The sequence below is a fragment of the Bombus pascuorum genome, chromosome 7, assembly GCF_905332965.1.
Source record: "Bombus pascuorum chromosome 7, iyBomPasc1.1, whole genome shotgun sequence".
Taxonomy (NCBI): domain Eukaryota; kingdom Metazoa; phylum Arthropoda; class Insecta; order Hymenoptera; family Apidae; genus Bombus; species Bombus pascuorum.
The window spans coordinates 16,430,632-16,455,171 of NC_083494.1; the positions used below are offsets into that span (position 1 = coordinate 16,430,632).

Here is a 24,540-nt window from a genome sequence, read left to right on the forward strand (position 1 = left end):
ATTGGTATTGATAGCGTAATTAAAATCATCACTTATTTGTTAGTTAATCATTACAATTATCGTTACCGTAATTCTACGTTATAAAGGTAAAGTCGATGATTAACGTAATTAATTCTGATCGTAATTATACATGCAATTATATGCAGATTATTCATTGTTGAGTTTTCTTGAAACGAAATCGAAGAAAATCAAACGTCTCGAACCATCGGTACTATAAAAAATAGTACGAAATTCGATTATTCGTTATACGTTATTTTAAACCAAGATTCCTAGAGCCAATCAGATTTCGCGTCTATAAAGGCCTCAATGGCGCATATTTGTATATGATATTTTAAAGCAGGATTAAAATTCTTCACTTTTTTAATTAAAAATCCTCCAAATTCTACGTGAATATAAATATAATCACAGTAAATTTTGTAGCTTTTTTTTATGTGACATTTTCAGTAGAAAAATTCATGATTAATAATATTCGGCCATTGCACGACATTGAAACGGAGACATCTGAAGAAATTAACTCTCATTATTAGTAAAATCACTGATTCGAATTCGAGCATTTTGATATATTTTAATTGGTTATCCCATAGTGATTATACCAATGAATTTTTAGTAAGCTATGCACGTACAATTGATCGAATATTGCCATATAATTTGTGCGCATGCTTTTTACCAAACATACTTTTGTTTTGCCAACTACTTCCGGAACGGAGAGTCGTCCATTTTTTCGTACACGCGCAATGGGTAAAGAGCCATTTTGTTCGGAGCAGCAACGTGGCAGCCGGTCTTCCCGGTCTTCTTCCCACAATGAATATTCGTGAGTATTATTTAATGCTATACTGTTTTAAGATATTTTTTAGATGAATTTAAATACGAGCCTTTATAGATATTTCTATTCTTCTACAATACTGATTCTCGAGTCTGTCCTTCGCGCTCAACTGCTATATCCGTGGCTCTTTCGATCAATTATACTTTCCATATATTATTTTTATCGCTTTTATTCTAGAGTTTATTTCGTTACTTTATTATTCAAGAAAATTATATTCATACGTATTTTCTCTTTTAAGTTTAGTAGTCGTTCTTATATTAGCTTCATAATAACAAATAATGTACGGTACATGATACACGTACAGTTTACATTTGCATCAGTCTTCCGAGAGATTTGCGTAATTTTAATATTTAATTTAGGTACAACCACAAATATTATAAAATATAATATATAATAATATAAAAATAATCAAAATAGAATCTCAGTTGTCATCTAACTGTGACACAACTTTTTTTCAGTTACGCCACTATTAGTCATCATTATCGGTATAACAAGTTGCTTCTCGGCCACCGAAATATTACAATCGACAAACTCCTATTTAACAACGGCTGATAGGGTTCATTTAAAGAAGATACTTGAACCAGGCTTAACATCAAATGATGTTGCACTTACATATTATGCAGTTCATGGATACACATTTCTCAAAGAAGTTTTGCCAAACAAACAGGTTAGAAATACCATTTTAATGAAAAAGTCTTATATTGTATTTCAATATATTTAACCGTATATTATTTCTTAGCATATATAAAAATATGCAGATATATGATGATATGCATAGCCATAATTGAAATATAATGATTTCTTGATTAGTCTTACTGATCAAATTATTTATATACAGAATGTTTCGCACCGATCTTTTTCAATATTTTAACAAGGTTCTTATAATTTTTAGGATATTTGTAACTTTCTACTAAAAGTTATACGAGATGATAACAATATCACAACGGAAACAGCTTTTTACATTGCATCCACCTGGCGAAATCTGGGGAATTGTCAAACTAATCCTCCGTCTAATATTATAAAGGTTTGCATCTTTGTAAAACTAAAGCATAAATTGTTGATTAATTTTTAAACGATTAATGATGTTTAAAAACTTTCGTTCTACTGGATTTTTATATTGGAGAAAGCTATGCTTACTGAAAAAAAAGAATTCAACATATGCATTAGCAAAAATTTCGTTTATCAGAGATATAAAGGGAAATTGTTTTGTTTAAATAGGTACTTGTGAGTGCAATAGAGAAAGAGACTTTGAGTATGGTGGAATTATATTACGCAGTAAGCGGCTTGACTGTTTTATCGGAAAAATTATCCCGTGAAAATGTCGATACTGTAATTAAGACAATACAAAATGCATTGCGGAAGGATGATAATTTATGGAAGTATGGCTTACTCTGTTCATATTTTAAACTTATAGTTTGTTCCGTTTTCATTAAAAATTATACGAGGTTCGTCGCTAACTATCTAAAAAATTCTAATTTGTATTATGAGCAGCTTGGGTTATACATTCCACATCGCTTCAGATCTTGGTAGTACCTTTGGTTTTGATCGTATCGAAGATGCTATTATTCAGGCGGATGAGGTAGATGGACAGTATTTACAATTCGAAGGTGGTCTCTCTGTAACCAGTGAGTACTAAGTGTGTTGTGCGATTAATACTACGACCTGCGATACGTTACAAGAAATGGAATTGAATTCTGTACAATCTCGACCGTGGTTAGTAGAACATATTTTGTTTGTTTCTTAGGTCTCCTAGTAAATGGTATTTTTAAACTATCCAACACGTTGAAAAAGAAACCGCCATTAACGCCTCAGCAGATAGTAAAAATGGCTAATTATCTTCTATCTCGACGTTCCGTACAAACACCAAGAGGCGTTACAAGTTTGCTTTCAGCATTAACGACTTTGGCAAACAATGATTTTGAGAAACCAACCTGTGTAATATTAGCCAATGAAGAAATCAGCATTTCTACACAACAGCCCTTTGTCACAATAAAAGTTTGCGATATACTAGGCAATCCGTTAACCAACACGTTTAAAGTGATTGCAAATTCTGCAACAAGAGTCGGTGACGATGTCGTTATATTCAGCAAACAAAATTTGCAATCTTCGTCAACGGATAGGTAAGTGTTAAATTTTCTGCGCCTTCCCCCAATACTTTACCGACTCGAATTTTCTTTTCCAAGTCGGCTATACCTTGGGGTAAAGTATTCACGTTGGTGCTATCCTTTGATCTTTCATTAAAATCACGGTAAAGATCAAGAAGTTCAACAAACAATTTTTCATGATATAGAAGGTACAAAGTATTTTAACATGATCGATTAATTTTAGGACCTTATTTATGATGAACTTCATGGAAACGAAACCAGAACGTGGATTTTATAAGATATCAGTCACTGCTGGATCGGTAACGAATACCGTTACGGTGAAAGTTCTTTGCGAAGTTGTAGTTGATCATATGGAAATTGGTACTGTTGATGCCGATCAAACTACTCAACCAAAGCTTACGCGGTAATTGAATCGAGGTGATAAATTAAAAACGATAAGTCGCATATGTTCATTCGATAAATATTGATTACAGAGTGCATTTCCCCGAAAAATTGTCACAAAAGATTGAGGCCGATTCTCAACAAAAATTAGTTATGCGATTTCTACTAAAAGATGCTGCTAATAAAAAACCTATGCGCACACATCAAGCATTCGTACGGCTTTCTTCCGCGTCTATTTCGAACGACGATAAAAGAGGACATGAAATTTTGTTTGTCGCTGAAACAGATACATCGCATCTTTACAAGTTCGATATGGTAGTTGTACACTCCTTCTTTCATCGTTCTAGTGACCTCTGTTGAAATTGTTTAAACATCTCACTATTAGAACGTTTTATAGCCAGTGGGAGGAACAGCAGCGAACTTCGACTATGAAAGTGGGGACTATAATGTGGAATTGATTGTCGGTGATGCAGTACTGAGTAATCCTTTTCAATGGACAGTGGCAACAGTTAGCCTGAAGTTCCCTGAACCATCTTCGACTGAACGAGCGGATAAAAATGTTTTTTATAAACATAAATCCAACATTTACACGACTAAGCCGGAAATAAAGGTATAACCGTGTGTCTTACCATTTATTCATTGGTTACCAGTTGATAATTTCGTACACGATAAAGAGATCGAATTTTGCAGCAATTCTTTGGCCATGTGTAATTCTGTGCCTGATAAAACCAATGCTCGTTAGTGATAGTAATCGTTTTAAGATTCTGTCACCTCCTTAACATTGGAAAAGAACTATCGCTGTCGAGATATCTTTCCGTTGTTCTAGATCAAATTCTGTTTAGAATGAATGTTTACATTCACATATTTCGACGGACATTTCTTTCAATTCGAATTGTTTTTTGAACTTTGTTATCAATGGGTTGATTGATAAACATATCGGTATGTTGCAGCACATGTTTCGTAAACCCGAGAAGAGGCCTCCCGCCTTTGTTTCAAATTTATTCACCGGATTGTGCTTAGCACCAATTCTCTTATTGCTTATTTTATGGGTTAAACTTGGAGTGAATATATCAAACTTTCCATTTTCGATTAGTGCTGTGACGTTTCATCTCGGATTGGGAAGTAAGTAACATTATATAATATTCATCGTAATATCATTCAAATATAGCGTGCCCGATATCTGACAAATTATAGTTTTCAGTTAATTTGTGATAGCTCATCGGGCATAAAAGAAAAGTGAAATTTTCGCAAGTGTAATTATCATATTATAGTTGTAGCCCGATTTTCACGACACATAAATAACCGCGTATTTGTAATTCTTAACTGTTTCATTTACTCTTTTTGTGTGCTTTCAGGTATTTTCACACTTTTCGGAATATTTTGGTTAAAATTAAACATGTTCGTTACTCTTCGATATCTGTTCGGCCTTGGTATCGTTACATTCCTTGCAGGCAATAAAATGTTGTCACGTATAGCGCATAAACATAAATTGCGTTAACTCGTTAGACCGCAATGTTATTTTTTATAATCGTTTCCGGAACTTAAGTTATTTGACATGGAGGGGGACAAGAGAAAACCAGGCAAAAGCATAAGACTGGCTTCACTAGAAATAAATCACCGGAAGTAACGCACGAACAAATTTGTTGCTGCCGGTATCTTATGATGAGAACGTCGCGTCGTTATTGTGTAGCGTAAACTACGGTCGGTCGATACTACCGATAAGCAATATGCATATATATTTTTCATCGTAATCATATGCGAAATAAGTTAGATTTGTGATTGTAATGAATTATTGCAGCTATGAACAATTCTATTTATTAAAAACAAGCTATTCTCTACACGTCTCATGTTTATCGGTACACTGTATGCTTGTTATAGGAATGCATAAGAAATTTGAAATTCTTATACAAATTGTTCATACTACTGCATTTTTTATTCTTTATTATGATCTAACGTTTATGATCTCATGTAAATACGTGAGAATACCTCTGAGAAGAAATTGATATAATCACGTCATTTTCAGTGGTATATGAGTACCATCACACTTGTACTTGATGATAATAAACCGATTTTTAGTAGACCTTTGTTATGTGTACTATTCGTTGATTTGTCGAAATATACGCCTCAAACTACATCGGACTTGTCTCATCGATAAGGTAACGTTTCATCAATTTTCGTAAATAGTTCGCTTGTATCAGTAACTGGCATTTTTCTGTATGTAATTCTTTTGTGATTATTTGCGCAAAATTTAGTCGACGCCAAAAATTAGTGAGATATTGAAAGTCATTCATAGTCTGAAAAAAATTGTTATTAAAGTGGTTAGAAAGCGAATTAGTAAATACGTATAATAGTAAACTAAGACCTAACTGTTTGAAGTGGAAGGATATTGTTATCGATTGTCGGTAATTGCATAGGATGATCATCAATCGTTGGAAGTACTTTTTCATCTTGTGTCTCGTATTTTCGACACATTTGCATATAAGCGAGTATACGTTCAGCTTTGATCATCAAATCTTTTATGTATTTTACACTATGATTATATTCCTTAGACATCATCATTGTTTTATGTTTATCTTTCTTGCAACCTAATAAATCACTCACTGTCACAATCTACCGCTACTTGGTTAACCACCTGCGCCACCGCAACGCGCGACCGTGAGTTTATTGGTGGCGTAAGTGGTTAAGGGAGAGATGTATCGAACATATGTACCAAAGATAAAACGTTCATTCGTCTCTCGATAGGCATTATAAAAGAAATTTGATTCTTTTGTCATTTCTTGTAGTTCAATTATAGATTCTATCTTGTAAGAATTAATCTTGCTACGAAATTTCATGATCTCGTCGAGAAGAATCGCGATACGCATATTCTGTCGACTTATCATTCGTTGATCGATCTGATCCTTTTTTCTGACGATCTCGTAACCTTTTCGTCGATCTTCTGTACCTATTAGGGAGGGAATATGTATATGTATATGTATATACGAGAGAGGGAGAGAGAGAGAGAGAGAATAATATCTACATACTTTTACGATAATCAGAAAAAACATTTCGCAAATCGTTCCATAGATTCTCTAATCTTTTTTGAAGCTGCGTTGTAACTATCCTTTTTTCGTTTTCTCTATCTTCCACGAATGTGTTGATTTTACCTTAGAATTTGAAAATATATCAAATAATTAAATGTCTGAAATCGTCGTCCCGAAAGCAACACGGTATCCTTTTAGTAATCAAGAGAGAGATAATCGTGTGAGAATGATATATGATTCTGCAAGCATGGAAAACGTTAGTAGGTAATATATCTTACTAATGGCAGTACTTCTCGCGACAGTCGATGCATTTTCACCTCGATGATTTAAGAGCAAGTTAATTTTTCGTAAAGCAGTTTCTTTCTTATTTCGATAATAATTGATATTTTCAAACTGAAAGGTTTTATCGGCTAACGCCGTTTTCACATTTCCATAGAAGAGCGTGTCGGCATCTGTTAGTCGAGTTTCGTGTATTTCTAACGATCGATCGATTATCTCTACATGGGCACCGTTTGCCTTTCGTCGTTGATCTTCGGCTTCCTGCAGACTGTCCAATAATAAGCCGATGCTGTAAAGATACAGGGGATACGTATAACGTATTTCAATGGGTTGTTTGTCACATCGCATCGTACCTGTAGTCCTTGAAGTCGAAGGCATGTTCTAGAATTTGCCAAGTTATGTCTATCTTCTTCGAGATATCTGGCATTCTTATACGCGTAAGCATTTCTCTCCAGTAACGTCGATTACGTTCCGTATTCAAAGCGCTGAGTTTAAGTTCACGTAAAAGCGTTTCTCGTTTGAAATCTTGCTCTGTACCGTTTCCTTTGTTCCGTGTTTTTCGTTTCGATTTAGGAGCCATTTCATCGTTTAAGTCAACCTTCGCCGACACGCCCTTACGATCTTTTTTCTACAGATTAGCCTATATCCTTTAAGTTTCGATTTTCATCTGTAAACGTATGATTCCCCTTTTTCGACCAATCGAGAATATCTCTTTCGATATTATCGATATTTATCATCATCTATCGTAATGGTTACTATTTTATTGCTGGTAAAGTAGTTTTCAACACAATAAAATATAGCGTAATCGAAATATGCCTGGTCTAGTCATTCTCTGAAACGGTAACCGTAATATCATATACGTAAGCGTTTTTATATACGATTCTCCAAAGATGTTGCGTTTCACTCCAGTCATCTCGCTCTGCCTTCTTCCGTGATTCGCACACCGTTATTGGAATCTTCAAGGCCATAGAATTAGAGAATCTACTGTTTGCACTGTTCAGTGAAAGCCGATAGTTAGCATGCTGTCCCGTATCTTTTTTTTCGAATTCTCCGTCAGTGTCGTCTTTCATATTCGGTATCCAATTCGCAGTTTTAACTCTATTTAAACCCGCTTACAAATAAAATGCATAAACGCTGCGATCGTGGCATCGAATTAAGGAAAAACGCAATGAAAAAGATTCGGTAATTTTAATTGGTCGTGCCGATTAAAGGAAGGGGGATACACCCAAGTAAAGATAGCTCTTAATAAATCGAAGAGGAGGAAGGAGATTTACTAAATTCCGGTTTTAAAACTAGAAACAGACGTTAATGTTATGGAAGGGATAAAATCTGCGCTTCCCATATATAAAAGCGATTCGCACGGTTTCAAGCATCGGAATATTTTCTTTCTCACAAGTCTGTCAATCTTGACGAGGTTAGTACTCGTTGTTCCTCTAAAAGTCTCATTCTCGCACATAACGATTTTTTACGATTCTTTATTACAATTTTCTTCCTTACAAATTTCTATATCTTTTCGGTTTCACGTTCTTTTCCTTATTCTTTTTTTTCCCCTTTTCTGTCTTCTTTCCTTCTTTTCGTAATCACATGGAAAATTCTAATTTCGCCGTCTTTGCTTTCTAGATGAAGTCGTTTTATCTTTTTATACTGGTGGTATTGCTCGTTGATCCGATTCGTACGTTATCGATCGCGCACGGAGAAAATCGTCTCTCTATTATACGCGACGATCAGATTGTGGAAGGAAAAGCGATTCGCGTGAAAAGAGCTCCTGTGTATCACTTGCCTTTGTTCGCCGGAGCAGCTTTAGTTGGTAAAAAAGCACTTTTATTGGGCGGTGCCGCCGTTGGAGCAAAGGCTCTTCTTGGTGCTGGAGCTGTTGGTGCTGGAGCTCTTGGTGCTGGAGCTCTTGGTGCTGGAGCTCTTGGTGCTGGTTTGTACAAAGCTAAATAGTGAGTATATTTTCAGGTTATTCTATATATATATATTTATTTTAGTAGTTTTCTTTTACTGTCAATCGTGATTCTCGTTTAACGTGTATATATAATTTTGATAAATTCCTTGGATATGTATCAGTTACAGCGGCGGTTATGGAGGTGGATACTCGAGCTATCACTATGCGTCATACCCTTACGGACCAAGTTGGAAATAACCTCTAATATTCATCGGTACAAGGATAACAATTTTGGAAAATAATTTTATCATTGTTCACGCAATTACTTTGGCACACGATAAAAAATCGATTTATAGAAGATATTGGTGTATCAAAATTTATCTTTTATGTTTTAAAATAGAAAATAATATCTTTTAATATATTCTAAGTTTGTTTTTAATACAATTTAGTTATAAAGGAATACAAAATGTTATTTATTACAATTTAAATACGTACGTACACGATTAATAGGGGAATAAAAAGGAGAAAGAAGGAAAAAAAAGAAAAGAATGGAACAGAAACCATTTCCTTGTTATTCCTAAAATGTACCTTTTCATCCATAGCGTCGCGTTTTCAGTTTTTGTTTTGTTCGAACTATTCGCCAGTTGAACGTTTCGATCTTGTAACTCGTAACGTACAGCGATAGATTTAAGTATTCGATCGTACGGCAAAATTCGAGTACGAGAAGAATTGATCAATCGGTTCATATACCAAGGTGAATCACGCGGTTAAAAATGTTACGAGATGGATTTCCATCGACGAATACCTAATGACTCGAAGCATTGTAAAAGCAAGCACTTTCTTATCCCTCTTTTCTCTTACTTTTGCAACCTTTTTCTTTTGCGATCCGTATTCGTTATTCTTGTCACGCGCTATTCCGTTACCTAATTCATTGAACGATTGACATCTGGAAATGTAAGTAAATCGAAAATGATAGAAATGGATTCATTACTATTCGGCGATTGTTCGTTAAACTTGCGACACTTGCGATTAAAGGTGCGACCTGGTGTTACGTTAACGAACGTAACGTACATACATTATTTGATATGCGGATCGATTGATTTTGTTCTCCTCGTCTCCTATACATATATATATGTCTATTATTAATTATATCAATTTAATCGTTATAGATTAACCGTCTTACTAAATTCTTTCTTTTTTCGCTCAGCCGTTAGAATCAATCACGGAAATTAGAGATGCTAGCAACGATACGTTTAAGCGAAACTCGCGTTAGCGTATTATAATGTACGCGTGTGAATTTTTGTACATCGTCGATAGACGATAAAAGGAACGAATAGACGATAAAAAGAATCGCAATTTACATTCGTTGCGCATTTTATGCAGCAAGTAGCATCTTATAAGTCTGTAGAAACACGTAGCTTAGAATAGCGAAAGGGACAAATATCGTAACAGAGAGACGCTACGAGCTTTAGGAGCTTTTCACCGATATTTTCACCTCATCGTTGTGTCGCAAGTGGTTCGAACGTGGTGACAACGGAATAGTGTAACATTTAAAGAGGAACACGAACGTAAGTTGGATCGCTTGAGTGGGTGGGAGAATTCGTTGCTTCGAAGGTAGGCAAGGCTCTATATAAAATCAAAGGAGGCTATGGAAAAGGTACCATACGAGTTAAAAACGTACTCTCTGTACGCTTAACGTTATTACTAGGCCCCTCGTACGAAATACAAAGAAATACAACGGTAAGGCAACGAGAAATCCATAAGCAACGTAATTACTTTATTCGTAATAATGGTAATCTTTCTTCGTTTCTTCTCGCCAGATGCAGCCAATTAGCATTGTTGTTCTTGCCGTTGTTTGTTGTTACATCGTACCATGTATAATAGCCAAAGAAGACGCTTTGCCATCGACAGACAGCCGTTCCTCGATTCTCGATCAATCTGTTGGTCAATTAGAAAATGAAGAATATTCGGGTGCTACGTTGAACAGGCAGAAAAGAACGCTTCTGTTGAAGAAAAAACTTATCGGTGCGGGACTCTTGGGCTTCGGCTTAGGTGCCGTGAAAGGGTAAAAGAACGATATTTCCATCCACAGAGCGAACCTTTGCTTAAAAACGTTTCTCAAATTGTAGCTCGTTCGTATCAATTTTTATCGCTTACGTCGTAAATTGCACGGATGTGCCAGTCTTAATATCTACATGAATATCTAAGAAAATGCTTGGTTTAATATCTTTTTTTAAATTTATCACTTCCAGGTATAAGCTTGGTTATAAGACGGCTCCAGAAGTTCATCATGTTTATGTATCGAGTCCTCCAGCATCCGTAAAATACGTTGAATACGTTGACAAACCTGTCTTCGTGGAAAGAATAATCGAGAGGCCAACTCCGGTTTTTAAACCGGTACACGTAGAATACAGAGAATCTTCTCCTTATGGGTAAGCGTAACTTGTGGCAAAAATTCGCTGGTTTTTCTGCCTGTGATATGCTAATCAAAGTTTCCTGTTTCCTACATTCTTTTATTCAGGCCTTGGTAATATCGACAGAAGTTATCGATCGGTGCAAGCAATCACGTAATATTAAATAATAATTATAAGACAGAAATAATAATTCAACAGCCGCCATAGACCAACAAGAAGAAGTTTGTAAAATACCAGGAGATTTCTATCGAAACGTCTTCGTATTGGTTTATTTTCATGTACACACGCACACCTATGTATTTATACATACGTTCAAGACTCATCGTACAATAGATGGAAACAATATTTTATACTATACTCGACGTTGTATTCGTAACTAGCGATCTAAAATTTAAATAGATGCGATATCGTACTGTCTTATTGCTTAAAATGAATTATTGCATCAAGACGAATACAAAGTAACATTGTCTCTTTAATTATCTTAAAGGGAAAAGAAAAGGAGTACATAGAAAAAGAGTTTCGTTATCTTGTATCATCGATTAGAGTTTACTTTCCATGTATGTGTGTTCTGCTCCACGTTTTGCATTAATTTATCGCACCGTTCTTAGCCGCATCGTTGCGTAGAACAAATTACGGATACGTGGTTCGTTTGTCAGACGATTGATTTAAACGACTTAATGTTAAATAAACGCTCGTATTTTTACATCTTATTATCGATCACAATTCTTTCCAATATACATATATACGTGTTATAAGCTTCGCGATGCGAAAAATTCGTCGACCATCTCCTAATAATTTTTCGCTCACGAACGCTTGCAACATTAGAAAATGTCCATCTATACATTATGTGCGCTATATACACTTATTCGTACATCTAACACACAAATTATTGCACGATCACATAAAACACGTTTGCACGTGCTGTTTTATCGTAATTAATTGCGTGCGAGGTGGCGCACGGACGCAATTTTTAATTGGCGCTTTTAACGTCGCATCGTTCCGTTTATATTAATTTTCTTATACCTAATGTCAAAGTACACGTTACGTTCGGAAAATTCGCGAAATTAATCTTTACGATAGGTAATTGCACGATTGGAAATCGGAAAGAGGGAGAGAAAAGAAGAAGGAGAGACAGAGGGAGAGAGAAAAAATTACCTACGTCTTTACATCGTAGGTTTTTCAATTATTGTCGACGACGATTCGAGGACGACGATGTCGCGCACACATTCGTGAGAAAATAATGAACTTCTCTTGCTGTACGGAAATGCTGCGAGTACTCTTGGTTGCTTGCCAAATTCCATGCAATCCCATTACGGTGATAAAGTATCTGTCTCGCGAGTTGTCTCGTTCCAGCAAGATTTTTACGAACGATCTTAACGATAAGATTTTGCTTTGTCGGATTGTTCGTTGGAGCGTTATGCGCCTCGTGCAGAAACACGCAACGTTTCGTTCCAAGTCGCGATTGACTGCATCGGGTTATCGATGAACGTAAAGTGGGCAATTCGAACGACATTGATATCGTATTAATTACACCGGTGTACACTTAATGTTTCTCGCTTTCCTCGTTCGAAATGAACGAGCCGAACGGTCGAAACTTGTACAGCGGAATAAAACTTGAGGAACAAAATTTCATCAAATAGATTTTTATCAAATAATCTGTATGCAAATGTAAGCGACAGCAGGTAGGTAACAGGTGCGTGTAGTATATGTCGCGTAGCTTTTGCAGAGGCTCGTGGTACGCGTAGAATTTTCCATATCTGCGACTATATTTAAACGATTAATATTCAAACGATCGTAATGGAAAATCCTATGGAGCGAGCTTTCATTTGCGATTCTGTGGATTTCAGCAAGTAGGCAGATCAAATGTGACGCAACGATTCGTTTACGATTTTCAACCGAGCGTTATAAGACGCTACCTTACAGCGCTGAATTACCGTAAACCTATGCGACTCGTACGCGTTCACCTTTCTTCGAATAAGAAAATAGAAGGTATTGCGAGTCTTCTTCAATTTTTTTACAACGATATACGCACCGTTACGCGTGCATCGCATTAAAATTTCGTTTCGTCGGTCAATCGTATCCGAACTGATACGATTATGTGCCTTGAATATTTTTCGTCGAGACGCCCTGCTTGGCAAGTGACATCGTGATACGGTTCCCTGTCGCTCGATCGAATGTGCAAGTAAGTATTTACTCGCACTGGCATAAGGTGGATTGCGCGTGTACAAACGCAATTCGTAGCGCAAGATTAAATTATTTATAACTTGGAAGAGAAGCCTCGTCGTTTTTACGCATGAATTTTCATCCACGACAGAATCGATCCTGTGATCGGCGTTCGCTTTTTATGAACGTTCTGTGTGCTATCGGCGATTCGTATTCGTTCTTAGGAAGCGAAGCGACCGAGGAAATACGGATCGGAAGAAACGCGGAATTACAGAGTTTGTACATGTTTCCTATGCGAAGAACATAACGCGAAGCCTGCGTATACGCATATACGTGTCTATGTTAACAGAGATTGTCATCCGCGATAATGGGTATAAACTTTTCTCTATATTTGGCGACCGTAATCGGAGATCAAACGTCGATCTATCATCGGTATCGTAAAATTGTAAGAAAGAATTCTAAGAGGACCGATACAATTTTTAATTTTCACCGTGACCGACGCGACTGTTCTTTTATCATTTTAGAAATGTAATATCGTTTATACAGCATATCCGATGACTCACGAATATTCGTGACGATTGTCATATTTTTTTGTGACGTTTTAGTCGCAGATGCTCACCGATCGACATTTTGACCAGCTAAAACGGAACGTTTATCAACGGAGCGTCAAAGACTCGACAGAAAGAGAAACGGATGCGGCTTGTCTGTAGTGTTGAAGAAGAGGTGCCGGAGTAGATGGAACCTCTTCGATGCGTTCCAAGTCATTCGCTGCGCCCGCGCTGTTCTGTTTGTACAGTCTTGTTGGCGCCGTATTCGTGTTTTGTTGTTGTTGCTGTTGCTGATGATAATGATGGTGTTGAAGCTGCGGCTGATAATTGGTTGGTTCGGTAAAACCAAGGCAGGCGGTTTCATCGGGCCGATCTAGACTGAACTGCCTCTTCAAGAAACGACAACCTGTACTTCTTCCTAAGAGAATCGAATGGACGGTCAGTTGAATCGATAATTTCAGAGTAAATAGAGAAAGCTGAAAAATATCAAGACTTGCCGTAATGTTCGTTCGGAGACAGACATCTGTAATGATTGTACGGCGTGCTCAAGTCGTTCTCATCGATGTAACCAGCTATTCTTCGATGTCTTGGCGGTCCCGGTCTATAAGGGACCGTAGCCGAGCTTGAAATCGACGTAAGGGAAGTGGTAGATGCGCCAAGAACAGCCGGTTCCGTACAAAATATAGCAGACGTTCCTAGAGACGCTTGAGCATCGCTGGTAGTACTTTTGATGACGGTAGCTGGATTCGCGTCATCGTTCTCTTTTTCGTCCGGTTTTATCTTCGACGATAAAACCGGCGCTGATTTCGAGGAAGAACTCGAATCCTGAGCTTGTTCATCGTGCACAGACACTGCAACTTTACACGTCTCTTCATTTTTATCGATATTTCTGGCTGTATCGCCATCGTCGACGTTTACGTTGCGACATTCGTTGTGGCTCTTGCGTTCGTCCTCCTCCTTTGTATCTTCGCAAGACAAAGCCACGGACACAGGCGTGCCGTCTGCCGACACGATGCTTTCTTCGTTCATCGAGGTCTCAAATATCAGACTCTCGTTCAGCCTTTGGCGTGGGAAATTGAAAATCGTCAAACATCGAATTAGTCGTTGCTTATTTAGAGGCGGAGGAAGGATCGCTTGTCCGTTATGCTATTTGTATTCGAGGATACATGCGCGTTTATCGTTAAACATCGATATTTTACATAGAAATCATACGTATATGTATGTTCGCGCATGTATCCACGCGATCGTTCCATTTGCGCGTGTACCGTGTGTACGTAAAACGCAATTGACCGTTTCTTACGGTTGCATTATCGTATTTACCGATCTTTCACTTACCCATGGTTTTCCCTGAAGATGGCGGCAGAATGGCAACAGATAAAAGCATTAAAAATCTGAAAAGCAAACGGCTCCAATGAAGATCTACGAAATCAAAGTATACGATGCAGATGCAATGAGCGTTAGCACACGCTTAACGACGTTGAATATTCGAAGGAGAAGAGGAAAGGAGAATCGACGAGGGACAATTGACGTTCAACCGTATCTTCTAATTTGTCGTACGTATAGTTTCAGATGCGACGATGTTCGACGAACGAGACGATCGAAAGATGAAAGGAAAATGTGAAGAGAAGACGGGGGAGCCAGATCGACTTATAGAGATCGGATCGTTTCGAGAAGTATCTAGAAACAAGTAAATGAGATAAATAGGTAGGGAAACGAACAAAATATTTTCCTTTTTTACATTATGGACGTAAATATATGCACGTGCTTTGTATATATGTATAGAGGTGACTTTTAAAAAAAGAAACAAAAGAACCGAACGAGTATAAAGGCTTACCCGAGCTTGGGTGGTGTTGGAAGTTCCTTGTCGAAGCCTTGTTTCCCTAGTAACCAATAAGTAGGCATCTTTCCCTTGCCTTTGACTTCTGTCCGTCCACGGTATTCGATCTGATATCCACCCGCCTGAATCAGTCGATCTCTCGTCACTTGGCTGAGATGGATACGCCATGGTGCACCGGTAGACTCCATCCTCGATGCGGTGTTAACGGTATCACCGAAAAGGCAGTATCTTGGCATAGTCAGGCCGATAACACCGGCGCAACAGGGGCCTACGTTTACGTAATCGAGATACGCCGTTAACATAAAACGTACACATACGTATCAACGCAATAGGACGACGTATGCTATAACGTAGACGATACGACACTTTACCGGTATGAAGGCCAATTCGAAGTCTCAGTTGCGTATTTGGCAGATGTTTCAACTTGAATTTTCCGCTTTGGTGCAGTAAATCGAGGGCCATGGTAGCTATTTGAGAAGCATGGTCTGGTATTCTTACAGGACAGCCACCTACGACCATGTAAGCGTCTCCTATAGTTTCCACCTGTAACGACGAAGAAAAAGAATGATTTTCTTTTCTATTGAACGCGATAAAAATCGATCACGCTTTTTCACTTATCGACCATGTACTGTGTCTATCGCGTCCTTGCATTTCATCACCTTGTATACAGTATATGCGTTGATCGTGGCATCGAAGCAGGTATACAAGTCGTTCAAAAGATCGACTACTTGGAACGGGGTGGAGTGTGCAGAGATGGTCGTGAAGCCAACAATGTCCGAGAAATAGATTGTTACTTCACGGAATTCTTCGGGATCAACGGGCATGCCCAGCTTCAATTTCTCAGCAACAGAGCTAAAAGGTCATTGCGTGTTTGATACGCCGCCAATCTTAAAATATCAATAGGTAAATATAGGTACATCCATACACCTATTGTTCGATTCTATACCAAAGGAAGAAAGGTAGAGGGGGGAGTGAGAGAAATAGGGTGGGTGGAGGCGAGATGACGCGCGATGAAACACAAAAGATATCTCTATTTACCTGGGTAACATTCGATTCAATAGCTGTTCCGTTTTCTTCTTTTCCATGTCTAGTTGTTCGGTGCGCTCGCGTATCAGCTCTTCCAGATTGTTCGAATACTTTTCCAACATTTGAAACATCGTATCGACGATATTGACTTTTCTACAGATACAGATTAACTAGATGTGTGAAACGAACAACGATCTACAGTAGCGCTAAGAACGGCTAGGTATACAGAAACCTAATAACCATTTACCTTCCATGATTAAGCTTCTTGAAGAGATCGTGAACATCGTTAAAATCGGGTCTCATGTCCGCTGCTTCTGCCCAACATTGACGCATGATATTTATCGCTTCCGGTGGTGCGGCACCTTTGCTTACGGACGGCCGAATCAGTGGCGGTGGTCTCATCACTTTTTCGATGATATCTGCATATAGGAAGATACATAAAAATTTCTACGGAGAAACTTGTACGGTCGGTATAGAGGATTTCCATTTCGTTGGTTACCTTCCGGGGACAAAGCGAGCATGCAAAATGGTTCTCCGCGGACTACCACTTCCTGCATAATAATACCGAAACTGTAAACATCTCCGGCTTGCGTTCCCTTCCTACGAAGATTTGACTGCCTTAGTAGTTCGGGTGCCGTCCACAAGAGATCTAAACGCGAACGCGTTAGAAAGAACGTTATTCCATCGTTCGAAATTTGCATTTCTTTTGTATAAAAAAACTAACGGGAATCGTCATACCCCTAGCGGTTTTTGCCGGCGGAACGATATTTTGTGCTTCGTAAAAAACGGGCAGTCCATAATCGGTTACCTTGAGAACCCAGCGAGCATCGATGACGCAATTTCGCGAAGTAAGATAACCGTGTACACGCACTGGTGTACCATGAAGATATCTCATACCCTTTAAACAGAGATCAACAAATTTCATATGTCACACTCACAAATTTGCATACACATTCTTTCTTTATTCTTTTTTTTTTTTTTTTTTAGATATATACTTGAAAATATATCGGTATAATTTAACACATTGCGTATGGGTCACGAGATATTTCGTATATAGCAAACCGAACTTTGTGACCGGGTTACGGTATATCTCGCTTTAATTTTTCTTCATACGCGCGTATCGACGGCTCGAGAAATTAAAAATAAGTTGATTTTTTCGTTACGTCGTCAAGATAACGAAGCCTTGCATATTCTTATGACAAACGATTAGCGAAATAAATGTACGTGGAATATCGCCGTTACATCGGTAGGTTTGTGTCGAACGTGCATCGTACATTATAAAGCGTTTCATCGTCGTACAATATTTTGTTATTCTTATAAATATTTTCCTAATTATCTTACAAAATAGATCCTAATTCTAAGAAAGTAGCAAGATGTCTCATAGAAAGATTTATTGTTATGGTATTTTGTAAATGTGAATTTAAAAACTGTATACATGCATTGTATAAAGGTTCCTTGAAGCGTTCAATAATGTGCCGATATTGGAAGCATGTTGAGCGAACAGGGCGCCGTACGTAATGTGTTAAAAAATTGCAAACAATTTTTGTATTTACCCGCACAAGATCGGTGAGGAACGATAATCTGAAGGACCAATCGAGCTTGATCTCGTCCTGCACCAGTACGTCTTCCAACGATCCTCTTGAACAATATTCGTAAACAAGGCACGGTCTTGTCGGTTCGTTCAAACATCCTATCAGAGGATTGAGATTCTCATGACGCAGACCATGAATCTACGATCGATAATAGAGGAAAACGCGATTGTCAAACGCTTGTTATCTCATCTCGATGTTAATAGTCGACGATATCGTCGAATGGCAGAATATTCTTACCATGGCCAATGCATCCACAGTTTTGCTTTTCAGTTCAAACGTACCCTGAGTCGGCAGTTCTTTCAGTTGCACAAAGTCACCCTGCCATGAACGCGACATAACAGAAAATTGTATATTGCTTGCATGGTCCCGGACAGACAATTACAGGTATCTCTATCCATGCGAATACGTATTCATTCGTTAATTTCATACGCGTATACTCACGTTGTATCTTGCACGAGGATCCTTCAAGAAATTATGACGCGTCAGATTTCCTGTGCTAGTTCGTAAACATGGTTTCAGGGAAGATACGCTACCTAGTTGAAGTAGATCTGGCTTTTCTACTTCCGGTCCACCAAATTCTTGCAGTTGTTGCAACCAACAGCATAACATTCTCTCGATACCCTCATCCACCTACACACCTTACCGTCAACTTTGTTCCTCGTGGGAAATTTTATATACATGAAATTCGCATTGTAGATCATCAACTTACCCTTCTGGAATCTACTTGAGGCACTTGAGGAAATACGAAATCCGACGTGGTTAAAATGATCTTGTACGTACCCTTGGACATTCTCTTCTTAAGCAACTTCTTTCTGAGGTTCAAAGGATATTTCGATTACCACATTGATGACATTTACACAAGATAAGTCGTGGTTACTCGGAAAATACCAAGGAAAATAGTACTTTAGATGTATATTATAGATCGATTCGTTACCTAATCAAGATTGCGACCGATATTGCGAACACAGTTAGTAAGAGCGACCCCAGGATGATAGTCACGATATGTGCGATACGCAATGCTGATTCGTCGGAAGTACTCTCTGTAAAGGTGGATATTTTAGAAAATTCATGAAAAAATTTCGCCTAATCCGATCCAAGTATCTTGGATATGGATATACTTGGATTTAACGAAATTTAACGATACGTCGAGTCAAATTCTAATTTTACACGCCGCTTTATGAACATCTCTTTGAATTTCAACGAAGGAACATAGATACGAAGATAGCATTAGTTGATTTATCGTTTTGTTACTTTCTTACCTGTACAATCGATAAAGGGAATCCCGTCGATATCGATGCTGCATCTCGGAAGATCAGTGTCATTCATATTACGAAAAGCCACCGCATTCGTCGATAACTTTCGAACAAACAATTTTTCACGTCCTTCCACGGTGATCATTATAGGTTTCCAGGCGTCAACACGCCAGTCCAGCATAACGTACGTGTAGATCTTGTTATTGAATGCATTTATACTAGAATTGTCGTTCATTAAGATATTAAGAGTTTCGTTCAAACGGTCCATCAACGTCGGTACCATATATCGTTCTACGCCCTCGAATACTTTTTCTACGTCATATCTGTAGAAGAACGCATACGCTTCCGGTTTATCATCCATCTTCAACAGGTTGTTATACATGTACACGCGTTATATAAATTACATAAGTAGAAGGTGGCAACGGTTTGAATAAAACTTGACCGTACCTGTAATCGAGGGGTGTTATCGTGATCAATCTTTCTAGAAAAGTTGAGCTCAAGTTTCTTGGCGGGTGGAATCGGTTACTTGTTTTTGATTTATTCCATGGTCGTTGTCTGGTTTCTTGCTCTTCCGCTTCCTCCAACGTGTCCGTTACCGCTACGCTGTCGTCGTAGTCGTCGAATGTCGTTTCGTAGGACACGTTCAAGGCAGAGTCAGAGAGATTCAAGGGTGTTAGGGTTGCCAGCGAAACGTTGGACGTTGCTGAATCGAAATAAGAAATCGAAGTGTTTCCGGATGGTAGAAAGAGGTCATCGTCTTCCGTATGAACAATCACGGTCATAGAGTCCCACATGGAATTAGAGGATTGCTGTACGTTATCTATCTCGGAGAGGACACGAGTTATTAATCCGTCTTCGTCGGATGTGGGTAGACATAACACCGTAACTGCGTGCAATCGAAAATGAAATCGTGAATCGCATTTGAATCGCATTAACACGTTACGGTGTACACACGGATAGCGATACATGTACGTATAAGCATTTGAAAAAGCGTTTTAAATCGGACGAACCAACAAAAGTCAAAGCAATTCGATCGAAAGTTGGAACGTACGAAAAAAAAAAAAAAAAAAAAAGAGTACAAAAGTGATCCTCACCTCTGCGAGAAACCTTGTAAACGGTGCGAAGAATTTTTCGAATTTGTTCGAAAGAAGCTCGCCGTGGTAATACCGCGCGTCGTCGTACCACAGCTCCGATACTTTGCAAAGAGTTCAACAATGCTCTTTCGAGACTCATCCATGGCTCGTAATCTGTAACATCGTGTACGTATATTTACTCGCCCGTAATTTCGTACTCGTCCGTAGACGATTTATCCAAAACGCTAACGCGATACGCGTGATACGTATACGATACGAGATACACTTGCGCAAATAAGATATACAGCCTAGTTCTTTCCTGAGTGTATCGTCTATATGCATCGTCTGCGTCGATCGTTCTTCGATCTATCGAAAAGTATCAGCAGCAGTCGAGATTCTCGGGATACCTCAAGTATCTTCCGAGAATCGTCGTGCGAACGATTTAACGATGAACTATTTCACAAGAAAAACAATCGAGTCGCAAGCCATGGCTTCTTCCAGACTTTTTATTCTCGCGACGAATGAAATGCGACGCGATAAAAAATAATTTGATGTCGAACTTCAACGTCGAGGTCGATCGCGCGGCTGCTTTTTTCGCAGATCTCCGTCGATTCGGAAGTGTAAAGTAACGCTACGACGATTGCACGATATTACCGACGAAAGGAAAGACAGAAATGAAAATTTACCTGTTCCTATTATCGCTACGGTTTTCCATTGTAAGTGTATCAGCATCTCTGCGAGGGCTTTCGCTATCATAGGTAACGACGGCGACAGCCTAACGATCGATGAAACTTGCCTTTCCTCCGGGTCTTTCTGAAACGATTACCGTGATTGCGTACGTATATATCGGTCGGAACGTTTGTACGACGTACTTACGATTAGGTTTAAGTAAGTTACTTGCTTACGTACATAGAACGTTGGGAACGAAAGAATCGGAACGAAGAGGGCGTGTGTGCTACTGTTTGGTGTTTAATCGCTTACCAAAGGACAAGTCCATGTGAACAACGGCATGTTCCATAGATGCGCGAGTTTAACGGTAACTTCGCACATAGGTGAGTCAAGAGCGGCTACGAGAGCTTTTGCTCTTCTTTCGCCAAGTACACGTAACAGAGCGTCGAGACCCCAAGTTTTCGTTTCGCACGACACTAAGGAGCAGAGTGAAATGTTGGTTCCCTTAGATTCCGTTACGATAGACGCGGAAATGTAGCGGTGCATTACTTTTGTGTGTGTGTGTGTGTGTGTGTGTGTGTGTGTGTGTGTGTGTGTGTGTGTGTGTGTGTGTGTGTGTGTGTGTGTGTGTGTGTGTGTGTGTGTGTGTGTGTGACAAGGACGGATACAGCGTGGCGAAGAATTTACGAATAGAAGGATGCTGTGTATTAGTGAGATACTCACGCGATAAGGGTATAACGGTGATCTGCACGTCGAAATTAAATCGATCGAAATAGTCTTGAATATCCGTGGCCATATCGGTGGTATTCGTCTCGCTGTTGCAATCTTCTCTTAAGAAAAGCATTACTTCCGCTTTGCTATCGTTGTAATTCTCGTCGATCGTATCCGACAAATAAGGGACGCATGGAACTTGTTCACCATTCAAAGAAAACAAACATCCGGGCAGGATCATGATCGAGATCCACGACCAAAGCCGGCGAAAAGAGTTCCCGGCCATGGGCCTGTAACCACCCTGTTTACCGTTTTCGCCCCGTAGCTTACTCGCTGCTCGCTTTTTTCCTCAGCAGCTAACCTATTGACCCGTATCTATTTGTCTCCGTATTCGCCTTCTTTTCGTATCTTCGCTGTGTACGGGATAAAACGATCGTTTAGATCCGGAAACCGAAATATCTGGAGCCGCCCCACCAACGGATCGTACGACGTATCGTCAGCTACGTACCGTTATACTCTCTTATTATCGTAGCCCTACGTTTAACAGACTTTAACAAAGAGAGATCGAGACCGAAAGAGACAATTTTTCTTCTTTTCTTCTAATTTTCTTTTCTCGACTGGCCTCATGGTAAAATGCCAATGTCCTTTGAATTTCAACTGCAACAACCTCCTAATCGTATAAGCGATATATTCTCTTTCACTTTTACCCCTTTTCCTCTTTCCATTTACATTTTTCTTTTGTCATGGGGACGCGTTGGCGATGAAAACGCAAAATACGTGCATCGATCATTGGTACGGAATTCCTTCATTTCCTTCAAATTACACGGATAACTTTATTTATTCGTTTATTTATGGCGAATTATCGGAAAACGCGCGGAAATATCGATATCGGTGTCTCCAGCGTCCACAGCGAATGTGGTAAGCGGCGACAACTAGAGCGTGCACGATCTTTTCGTAAAAAAAAAAGGTGAATCCTTTAATCACGGTAGATCAATTTGCTGTAAACACATTTTCCGCTACATTTAATACTTAACGACGTTGAAAATATTTGCAAACAATAGCCCATGGTTGCTGTCACTCATTCCCTATAATTATCAATGTATAATAATCGCAGGGGTGCAGCAGCTTTGAAAGAGGAGCAATCCTACTCTAATCCGTACCAATGATTTCAAGGAATCGAACGTCCAATTCTACCTCATAGAATATTTATATATTGCACAGCCTGACGTATTATTTTCTCAGCGACAAACAACAATCGCATTACAATATTCGAGTATCAACGATCGAATTAATTGGTATATTCGATCAAAGAGAATAATCGCGTTTCCATTGGGAGTGAAATTTATCGAAGAAAGTAAAGCAGCAAGCTTAACGGAAAATTAGATTTTTTAACGAAATTAAAATGGCCGATAGATAAATCGTCGATATTTGAAAAGAGGAAGCATGTGTCGATACGTTGATAGGCTCGGTTAAGTATACAAAGTGTATCGTTCGGAATTTCATCTTACCGTTTCTCTTTCCGCGACGAGGAACAACGGTGAAACAGTTCTCTTTTTTTCTGTTTGCGTATATACCAGAAGGGGATGCGCGAGTCTAGAAATATTTTAAAAATACGCATATCGCGAACAACCAACAACGAAGTTACTTTGTTATATTTCAAAATTCGGTTTGACTTTCTGTCGCGCACAGACGAATAAAACGCGTGTGTCAAATGTAATCTGTAATTCGTTCCGTCCGAGCAGAAATCGCAAACGTTTCAGACGGACCGAACGCCTCGGCGTCCGGTATTGAACTAAGTCGAGTTTCACCCTTCTACACATGCCCGAAGTGACGTTATCACGAGGTAACGAGAACGTTCCGTCCCGGGAAACGAATCCAGCTAGCGGACGCGCGAGCCCGCACCATTCCCAGTATCAGTCGCGCGCCCCGTACACGTTTCGATCCGTGTCATCGTTACGCGAAAGGCTAGCTAACCTTCTGAATTTGTCATGGAACACGAGTGAAACTGTCCTTGGCCCACGCGATATCTATCACAGTCGCGATCATCCAAAATACACGTACACTACGCTTAAATCCTTTAGCTTCATGCGGTTGAAGGTATTTAGGGTAATCGCGTCGAAAGGCAACGCTGCATGAAAGCGTACGGTCAGACTGTAAAATTTGTTTTCTGAAATTGATCGATGAATCGACGATCCGACAGAATCCATCGGTAATAGGAGTCGAGAGAAGGACGCGAGAAGCCTGGAAAGACGCGTTACATGCAATATGAATATCGAATAAGATAATTACTTTATATCCTATTTCCTTACAAGTTAACTACTTTGCTTTGATTTTTCTTAATATCGCCCGTTTAATTTGATCGATTTGCTATTGTTTTGATCGTAGAAGTTCTTAGCAGCTTGACTAAAACACCTTGCGGCATTAAAATGAGGGTGAAAATGGAGTTTCGCAGCTTTACCGCTGAACGATAATTTATCTACAGCCATCGGATCATTAATTTATCTCCACGGTATTTCCAAATGTTACGTAAAATTAGTAAATTATTCATGTAGGGTCAGATTTTAAATGGCAGCTCAAAAATATGTACTTTAGCGAAAGAAACTTCGTTTTCGTATTTCTATCGTTTTCCTTATCGAAACCATGTATTTACAAGCTGCGTACACATCGCGATGTCGTTTATTCTCATATTTATACGTATTAGTCAATTGTGAACTTTCTCCTATTTATAATAATTATTGTTTCTTCAGCATTTTAA

At 38.8% G+C, this 24,540-nt stretch overlaps 5 protein-coding genes across 11 annotated transcripts; 3 read left to right on the forward strand and 2 right to left on the reverse strand.

Annotated features, from left to right (window-relative positions):
* Positions 1–468: 468 nt before the first annotated feature.
* LOC132909121 (dolichyl-diphosphooligosaccharide--protein glycosyltransferase subunit 2) lies at positions 469–5,394 on the forward strand (the record flags this gene model as incomplete). The annotated part of the gene is made up of 11 exons (XM_060963711.1): positions 469–811; positions 1,282–1,490; positions 1,716–1,847; positions 2,042–2,202; positions 2,315–2,448; positions 2,568–2,943; positions 3,152–3,331; positions 3,402–3,624; positions 3,707–3,919; positions 4,260–4,431; positions 4,665–5,394. Coding segments are annotated over 11 exons (2,286 nt in total), but the record flags the coding sequence as incomplete, so codon positions are not given.
* A 44-nt stretch (positions 5,395–5,438) lies between these two features.
* LOC132909122 (dynein regulatory complex subunit 2-like) lies at positions 5,439–7,038 on the reverse strand. Its single transcript, XM_060963712.1, has 6 exons — positions 6,965–7,038; positions 6,611–6,900; positions 6,333–6,455; positions 6,012–6,253; positions 5,677–5,886; positions 5,439–5,603 (listed from the first exon to the last, which is right to left on the reverse strand). The coding sequence occupies exons 1-6, from the start codon at positions 7,036–7,038 to the stop codon at positions 5,439–5,441; spliced, it is 1,104 nt and encodes a 367-aa protein (XP_060819695.1).
* Positions 7,039–7,531: 493 nt separating this feature from the next.
* On the forward strand, positions 7,532–8,918 carry LOC132908679 (ctenidin-1-like). Its single transcript, XM_060962897.1, has 3 exons — positions 7,532–8,025; positions 8,232–8,557; positions 8,682–8,918. The coding sequence occupies exons 2-3, from the start codon at positions 8,232–8,234 to the stop codon at positions 8,755–8,757; spliced, it is 402 nt and encodes a 133-aa protein (XP_060818880.1). The 5' UTR covers positions 7,532–8,025; the 3' UTR covers positions 8,758–8,918.
* An 807-nt stretch (positions 8,919–9,725) lies between these two features.
* On the forward strand, positions 9,726–11,623 carry LOC132908678 (uncharacterized). Its single transcript, XM_060962895.1, has 4 exons — positions 9,726–10,239; positions 10,320–10,564; positions 10,752–10,931; positions 11,021–11,623. Exons 2-4 carry the CDS (start codon positions 10,320–10,322, stop codon positions 11,028–11,030), a joined length of 435 nt encoding a protein of 144 aa, XP_060818878.1. The 5' UTR covers positions 9,726–10,239; the 3' UTR covers positions 11,031–11,623.
* Positions 11,321–23,591, reverse strand: LOC132908632 (retinal guanylyl cyclase 2). 7 transcript variants are annotated; one of them, XM_060962791.1, is made up of 23 exons: positions 23,294–23,590; positions 22,294–22,442; positions 21,798–22,198; positions 21,387–21,550; positions 21,092–21,218; positions 20,427–20,579; positions 19,780–20,218; positions 19,339–19,655; positions 19,014–19,119; positions 18,789–18,891; positions 18,521–18,709; positions 18,317–18,397; positions 18,041–18,217; positions 17,226–17,385; positions 16,987–17,136; positions 16,735–16,906; positions 16,500–16,640; positions 16,121–16,313; positions 15,833–16,004; positions 15,459–15,729; positions 14,960–14,971; positions 14,118–14,684; positions 11,321–14,038 (listed from the first exon to the last, which is right to left on the reverse strand). In XM_060962791.1, exons 3-23 carry the CDS (start codon positions 22,069–22,071, stop codon positions 13,732–13,734), a joined length of 4,275 nt encoding a protein of 1,424 aa, XP_060818774.1. In that variant the 5' UTR covers positions 22,072–22,198; positions 22,294–22,442; positions 23,294–23,590; the 3' UTR covers positions 11,321–13,731. The 7 variants fall into 7 exon arrangements, with proteins under 7 accessions (XP_060818774.1, XP_060818775.1, XP_060818777.1 ...); XM_060962792.1 differs by having other exon boundaries at positions 22,294–22,455; XM_060962794.1 differs by lacking the exon at positions 22,294–22,442 and having other exon boundaries at positions 19,780–20,089; positions 23,294–23,591.
* Between the last annotated feature and the right edge of the window lie 949 nt (positions 23,592–24,540).